The following is an 8377-nucleotide window of genomic DNA, read 5'->3' on the forward strand; positions in this document are numbered from 1 at the left end:
TTTGTGTGTTCACACAGTCCCCCAGATTGCTTGTGGTTTTATTGTCCTTTCTCAAATACACACACACACACACACACACACACACACACACACACAGAAAAACAAACAAAAACTCCCTCCCTCCCTCTCTCTCTCCAACTCTCTCTCAAAAATACTTTTACAAGCCTCACATACTGGAGTCCACAAATTTTATTAATTTATAAGTGAAGTTGGAATTACAAATATTGAGTGGAGAACAGCACTTCAAAAGTGAGTCATGAAAGTGGAATTTTTTGTTGGAGAGCAAGCTCCGGTTCAGAGGGATCTGCTAGGCAGCCTCTGGATTTCCAGGGCTGGGAGCTAAAGGCACATGGCAGCTCTCCCGCCCCAACTGCTTCCTTCAGCAGCTGTCTTTTTGTTTGTTCGGTCCTTCGTTCGTTCGTTCGTTTGTTTGTTAGCCTTCTCTTCTGAGACGGCGTTTCACTGTGTAGCCTTGGTTGTCCTGAGGAGATGGACAAGGGAAGACTGTTCCAGCAGGTTAAGGAATGGCTGTGAAGAAGCAGAGAAGCATCATACACTCAGGGCTAGGAACCATCTTCTCCCACTGGGGTATTTGTTGGTTCCTGGAGGAGCAGCAGCTTGAACTGTCCAAGAGGCCCAAGGCAAGGCCAAGTCTCCATCCAGTGAGGGGAACACAGAAAGGACAGTGGCAGTGTAGCAAACCCAGTACTCTTGGTTCCGTTGAAATAGGGGACCCTGAGAGTGTCTGTCCAGGGAGCCAGCGATGCCAATGAGGGGATGTGGGAGGTTCTGAGATGAAGCCTTGACCTGACAAGCAGACTTTGCGGTTCTGGAAAGCAGCGTTTTCACTTCAGGGGTGAGATCTAGTGTCTCCATTCTTTTTGAAGCTAGTGGGCTGCAAAAAGCACCTGTGTGGAGACAGGCTCAATGTTGGATTGTTTGGTGTCTCGAGTGGCACCGGGAATCCACAGGGCAGCCAGGTGAGTGTCCAAGGTGCTGTGTGTCCAGAGAGCAGTCCTTTCTGTCCTAGAAGAGGCGCCTCCGGGCCTTGCAGCAAGGGCGCCAGAGTTTCTGGTGACTCTGAGGGTCCTGTGCCTGGTGACCTGGAGGAGGAGGAGGAGGAGGAGATGGAGGGAGAGGCTGCAGTGGTGAGCTGGGGAGAGGCCACAACATGCTGCCTTTGAGGCTCCAGATGGAGCTGGGAGCATATCTCTCTGCACCAGGAAGGGCTGATGGGCCCCAAGGACATGGCACTTGGCCCGGGAACAAGGGGCTGGACACCCCGGTGAAGGGGAGAAGCATCCCCGGGACCATGCCGGCTGGAGCATCCATCCATGGCATAGGCCTCAGGAAGTCTCCTAAGCCTCCTTGAGTGACTTCACCTGGGTCAGAGGGATTTCCGCAACCTTGGGTGTCTGCTACACATGTGCCGGAGGATCCCCGCTGGAGGATGACCTGGTGGTCCTGGGGCATTTCCAGGAGAGCGGCCTCTTGATGGCTGGCGGGCAAGAAGCCAGGCTGTCCAGGCTGGTGGGAGTCCTGGAGATCCTCGGGCACCACGATGATGGTGTGTCCAGGGAGCATCACTGTCATGACAGAATCGGGCTCGGGCTCCAGCAGCAGGTCGACGTCTTCCAGATGGAGTTTGAGAGCAAGGCCAGCAGGCAGGAACATGGTGGTGGTGAGCTGCTCGCTGGCTGGCCCGGTGGGCGCTTCCAGGTCTGGCTGTGCCTGCTGGAGGCAGAGGCGCTTGGCAGGCTTGGGTCCTTCTGGCTGTGGTGCCCAGCAAGGCAGAGGGTTGGCGGTGGGGCTGCGGGGACGCACTCCTGGCATCATGGTGCCAATGAGCCTTGGCACTTGACCAGAGTTGCAAGACAAGGTCTGATGCAGCTGATGGACTTGTGCACTGTTGGTGTCCTTCAGGGACAGCTGTTGTCTGGCTTCTTCTGCAAGAGACTCTGTGGACCCTCTAGGAGAGAGATGTGATCAGGATGACTGACTGATCAAGAGTGTTTGGAGAGGGCCACAGTTCCCTATTTAAGCCTGGCTTCCAAGAAAGCCCCACCCAGGCAGGGCGGTGACACTTAACCTTCAAGAACCCACCTGTGTGCAAGTGTTCATGTGTGTGTGTATGCGCACAGGTGCTATTGGGTGGTGGTGGTCGAGAGGAGAAATCGACCTTTGCATGTCTTTATGGTTTGTAATGCCTGATTTTGGGCAACAGATAGAAACAGGAAAACCGTTTTCCCAACCCCTTCCTACATTCTCATGAATTCTTTGTCCCATCCCCACATACCAGGTCCTAAAAGTTTTCTTCATTCCCAAAATAAAACGGAAATGGAAATTAACAAAGTGAAACTTCACTTGTTCATTGGAGGTCAAGGTTGATAATAAAACCAGTGGCTAAATCTTTGTATATGGCTATTTTTTAATTTAATCAAAAATCGATTTCAGATTCATATGGTATCACGTGCAAAGAATTGATCTAAGAAAATCCCCCAAGGACAGATAGAGTGTTTTCCTCGCATGCTGGAGGCCAATGGGTTCGACCTCCAGAAAGAAATTTTAAAAAGTATTAGTGTGAGTACTTTAGAACATCCCTAACCCCAGAAGTTGGGAGACAAGGACAGGAAGATGAGGAGTTCAAGGCCAGCCTGCTGCATGGGGAGTACTAGGCCAGTCTGTGGAAAAGGCGAATTCCAGGCTAGGCTGGACCCATGAAACCATGTCTCTAAGACATGATTAGTTGATCCTCAAAGGTCATCGGGGTGGAAAGAAAACTTTCAAAATTAAAACCTTCGTTTGTGTTAAAAGTGGAAATTAAGCACAGTCCTGCTTAATTTATAAGTGGCATATTTGATATTTTTCCTTCTTGTTCTGTGATCTTTGTTATATTCTGTTTTTGACATTGAAACCACTTCTACTCTTTATGACTCTCTCTCTCCCTGTTCCCTCCTTCTCTCTCTTTACCATCCCCGATGGGAGGAGCTCATCCTCACACATGCCAGACAAACACTCAAGCTAAGGGCCAAGCCCAGCCCCTTATTGGGCCTGGATTTTTTTGTTATTTGTCTGTCTGTCTGTCTGTCTGTTTGTTTATATGTAACAGGGGTGAGGTATTCCATCTGTCCTACTCAAGATGTAGGCCTAAGATCCTGATGGGGGAGGTTACCATGCTCTTTCATTTGCATATCCATTGAATGTTTCTTGGAGTTTTTGTTTGTTTGTGTGTTTTTTGTTTTTTGGTTTTTTGGGGTTTTTTTTTGGTTTTTTGGAGACAGGGTTTCTTTTGTGTAGCTTGGTGCCTGTTTTGGATCTTGCTCTGTAGGCCAGGCTGACCTGGAACCTACAGAGATCACTATGACTCAGCCTCCCAAGTGCTGAGATTAAAGGCATGCACCACCACTGTAAAGGTCATTGAATGTTTCTTACCTTTTAAATAGTATGTCAACCAATCTACTACATGGCACTATGGATATCCATTGGAAAACTCTGTTAAATGAGAGGGAGATAGTCATGTGATGATTCTGTCTGCCCTGCTGAGAGGTCTTCTTGGAAATGTTCTCCCAAAAGTCTTCCCTCCATCTGTTTCTCTCTTCCTCCTAACAATTATTCAAAATTCTGGTTTCTTTAGGACATTCTCATACATGTGTAAAATATAGTTTGTGGTGATATTTTTTTTGTGGTATAATGTGATTTTATTTGTATGTTAATAAAGTTGCCTGGGGATCAGAGGTAATAGCAAGCCATGGCGGAAGTCTGGCAGTGGTAGCACACGCCCTTAATCCAATCCCACGGCAGTGAATATCTGTGTGTTCAAGTACATAGCCAGTTTGGAAACACATGCCTTTAATCTCAATACCATCCATAGAGACCTGGAGGTCTGTATAGACAGCTGTAACGAGGAGGTCATGTGGTTGGGTTTACAACCAATGAGAAGGCAGAACAGAAAGTCAATAAAAAGACAGACACACAGGAAGTAGGTCTCTTTCTCAGGGGAAGGATGGCAGCGGCAGGGGGTGGTAAGAAGGCGGTCTTGGTCTCAGCTCTTAGCTACTGCTCTCTGACCTCTGGGGCTTTTAACTAAGGTCTGGCTGCACTCAACTGTAATGCTACTCTCATCTTCTGATAGAGCTGCTTTCAGCTGAAATGCCAACTCACATGGTCGGACCTTAAGGAAGCTGTAGCCCAGGCTTGACTCAGAACTCGTGGCTGGATTTCAGCTTTTAGCCAGGAAATGTGACTATGCTTTCTTTCTTTCTTTCTTTCTTTCTTTCTTTTTTCTCTCTCTCTTTCTTTCTCTTTGGATTCCCATTTCGGATGCTAAGTAGCTGTTTTGAAATTCCCTCAGATAGCTACTGTTCTACACAGACTTGTAAGTCAATTAAGGTATCAGATATTTTAAAGGTAAAATTGATCCAAAGCTGTATTACATTTTGATTATTTTACCCTGTAGGCATTCTCCTACAGGAATTTTAATGCAGAGAGAAGATATTATAATGGAATGGATATTTTTACCAAATAAAAAATTAAAAACTTATGTGGAAAAAATCTCTGATTTTATTTTGAAAGGAAAATTGAGACTTCATCAATTAGCAGGAATAGACCCAGCAGAAATTGTCATACCTTTAACTAAGGAGGACACTGATAAATTATGGACAGAAAGTGAACCTTGGCAAAGAGCTTACAGTAATTTTTTTGGGAGAGATTAACAGCAAATATCCCAAAAGCGATAGAATTGAACTTATAATGAGAGCTGATTGGATTTTGCATCAAATTGTATGAGAAATACCCATATCTGGAGTTCATTCAATTTATACAGATGCAAATAAACAAGGAAAGGCAAGTTACAAATCATAAAATTTAAGTAAAGTGGTTCAAAGTCCTTATAATTCAGTTCAAAAATCAGAATTGTATGCTATTCTGTTGGTATTAATGGATCTTTCAGAACCTCTCAACATAGTTACTGACTCTCAGTATGCTGAAAGAGTGGTATTACATATTGAGACTGCAGAATTTATCCCTGATGCATCAGAATTCACTTCACTATTTATTCAGTTACAAGATATAATCAGGAATAGGAATCATCCTTTATATATAACTCACATCTGATCCCATACTGGTCTGTCAGGCCCTCTAGCACAAGGTAATGATGAGATTGATAAATTATTGATAGGAAATGTTCTGGAGGCCTCAGAATTTCATTAAAAACATCATGTCAATAGTAAAGGTTTAAAAAAAGGATTTTTCCATAACCTGGCAACAAGCCAAGGAAATTGTGAGGCAATGTCCTACTTGTTCCTTTTACAATCAGACTCCATTACCAGCAGGATGTAACCCAAAGGGTACTCAGAGGAATGAAATCTGGCAGATGGATGTGTTTCACTTTGCAGAATTTGGAAAACTGAAATATGTACACCATACCATTGATATTTTTTCAGGATTTCAATAGGCAACTGCTTTTTGTTCTGAAAAAGGTGATTCTGTAATCACTCATTTGCTAGAAGTTATGGCCATCATGGGTATACTTGCACAAATTAAAACTGACAATGCTCCAGCATATATCTCTGTTAAAATAAAACAGTTTTTTGCTCATTATAATGTAAAGCATATTGCAGGTATACCACATCATCCTACAGGCCAAGCAGTTATAGAAAGATCAAACAGAACCCTAAAGGATATGCTAAATAAACAGAAAGGGGTAGCAAAAACCCCCAGAAATAGACTGCATAATGCTCTATTAACTTTGAATTTTCTCAGTGCTAATGAGAAAGGAACAACAGCTACAGAGAGACATTGGATAATAGAAAAAACTACAGAATTAAATCACCCTATATACTTTAAGGATGTGCTGGCCTCAGAAGGAAACCAGGATATGTGTTAGGTTGGAGATGGAGGTTTTTGCTTTTGTTCTACAGGAGAAGATAAGCTGTGGATACCATCAAAATTGATAAAGGTTCAATTTGAACAAGAGAGACCTCTTAATTAGAAGAGGTGATAGTTCATCAACCAACGTGACCATCCAATTTAAACTAACTTATACCGTTAACATATGCCTTTTCATTTAATCAGATATAACTTGCCAAAAGGGAACCTTCCCAAAGTTAGTCTTGGGGAAAGGTTTTTGTTTTTGTCTTTTAGGAGAATGAAAGCTAAAGAATCTGAAGAACAGTGGACAAATGAGACATCTGAAAAAAAAGGACAAATCATCTAGAAAAAATGTCCCAAGAAAAAGAGTAAATTGGCCTATTGGTATATCTTCTATAAAATTTCATAAGTCTTCCTAAATGTTTGTTTCTGCTCTTCTCCAAAGACATTTAACACAAATGATCTTCTTGTAGTCCCAGTTCAATTAAAAATTAAAGCTGGCTTTGGAGTTGGAGAATGGCTCTCTCCTTCTTTAAACTCAAGCATGTTGTTAAAAGGAAAATACAAACTCCTTGTATCATGCCAGAAGAAAGAACCATCTTCTGATATGGTACAGGAGAAAAAAATTAAGGGACTATTCTATTGCTACTAATCTCAATTCTTTGATTCTATTCTGATTCTTTAAACTTTTTTAAGTATGAGTTTTATATCAGAATTTACAAGATTAATATATATATATTTAAACTTTTTTAAGATACTAGTGGTCATATAGAGTACTAACTAATTCTAGAAAAAAGGTTTCAATTAGCTGCCTTCACATGACTTTGTGTTCAAGTCTCTATCAGTTTTCTGCAGGAAATCATGACCAGGCCTAACATCAAACTTGAAGTCTCCAGAAAGATTATGGGGCCCCACAACAACAATTTTACATGGACAATAATAATACCACTAAGCTGACAAATATCACCTACAGATCAGCTTTGGACTACAAACTGCTCAGAGCAATTTTGATATGGCTAGCTGAGATGATCCAATTTCACAGACTTCTTGAATAAGGACTTACATAAGCCCTGAATTTTGGCATTATGCAAAGACTGGACAATAAAGGATATAGCTACCTTTCCTAGAATTTGACAATTAACCCAAAATTTTTCTTTTCAGAATAAATATGCCTTCGCCCACAACCAGCAGGAAGCAATTTTAAGAATACAACGCCAACATTCCCAAAGAGGTGGTGTGGAACGGGTAGTTTTTGGTCTTTCAATAGGTTTTGATAATAGGGCTTGGGATAATTTTCATTGTTTAGGAGGTTTGGTTATAAGTTGTTGTTAATGGTTAGGAAAAGGGCTAAGCAAAGGAGATTAGATTTAAGGTTCTTGTTTGAGAAAAAAAGAAGAAGATATATAGAAATGATAGAATAGAGGGTAGATTATTGAATCTACTCTGAAAAGCAAAGAGAAGATGTAGATATGATGTAGATAAAAGGATAGATTATTGAATCTAGTTTTAAAAGACAATTACTAGTTTTAAATACTTTACATTGGATTGGATTTTTGTATATTGTATACAAATTATATATATTGAGACTGATATTGTCAGAAAATGCTATATATATATTTCTAATCTTGTTCAAGATATTGTACTTATACAGTTCATTTAACAATGTAATGCAATTTTCTAATCCTTGAATGTTATTATTACCAACTATTAGGATATAATGAAATGAAAATTAGTAGTTAGACATTACAATCAAACTTGTAGTCATATTAGATATGTTTTCAAGGTCAAGCAGATATATGGACAGGTCATCTTCAAACCTTTCAGAGATCTGCAGAATAGAGCATTTAAAATGTTTTAATAACTGAGAATTTTTTTCTTTTTTTATGACTATGAGACATGTTAGCTCCTGGCAGCACCAATCTACTTCAGAGAAGATATGGGCATTGAAGAAACTGCATATGGAGTCAACGTTCATTGTGGCAAAAGTTAGCCACTGTGTAGCACCCATGCTACTACCCATTCACCATGTCCTAGTGAGGGGCTGAGGATTAAAACAGAGACAAGACAGCAGGCCATTCATCTCAGTAGAATGCCCTTTATTGAAGGATGGAGGAGGCCTTAAATACAGGCTTACAGCACAGTGGGAGAACCCTGGAGGGCAGAAGTTCACTACAGATGTTTTACATTCTTGCATCCTAGCTGTTTACACCAATATGCAGGATACACAAACAAGGAACCTCTGGTAAGCTGTTTAGGAGGAAGGAAACCAGCAGGGAATTAGCATAGGGAGGATATCTGATCAAAGTCAGCAAGCAAGGCAACAGCTACCCAAGGAAAGAGGGGCAGGGCCCAACAGATTCCCCCCTTACTAAAAAGAAAAATGAGCTTCTGTCTAGGTTACATGGTATGTCAGCACATCATCTTACCAGTCTTCAAGACACCTGCCCAGGCCTCGCAGGCCCTCTGTCTGAGGTTGGTGGGTGTCCCCCAAGAATTACCCGTCATTGAA

At 41.9% G+C, this 8377-nt stretch overlaps 1 protein-coding gene across 1 annotated transcript; it reads right to left on the reverse strand.

The window, feature by feature from the left end:
- Positions 1 to 1026: 1026 nt before the first annotated feature.
- On the reverse strand, positions 1027 to 1833 carry LOC128105548 (proline-rich protein 23A3-like). The gene has a single exon (XM_052730790.1). The coding sequence runs from the start codon at positions 1831 to 1833 to the stop codon at positions 1027 to 1029; it is 807 nt and encodes a 268-aa protein (XP_052586750.1).
- Between the last annotated feature and the right edge of the window lie 6544 nt (positions 1834 to 8377).

Source organism: Peromyscus californicus, unplaced genomic scaffold (assembly GCF_007827085.1).
Source record: "Peromyscus californicus insignis strain IS unplaced genomic scaffold, ASM782708v3 Scaffold_11__1_contigs__length_118956290, whole genome shotgun sequence".
Lineage (NCBI taxonomy): Eukaryota > Metazoa > Chordata > Mammalia > Rodentia > Cricetidae > Peromyscus > Peromyscus californicus.

Coding starts and splice junctions, on each gene's coding strand:
- LOC128105548 (XM_052730790.1), bottom strand. CDS start 1,833: ATGCCAGGAGTGCGTCCCCGCAGCCCCACCGCCAACCCTCTGCCTTGC.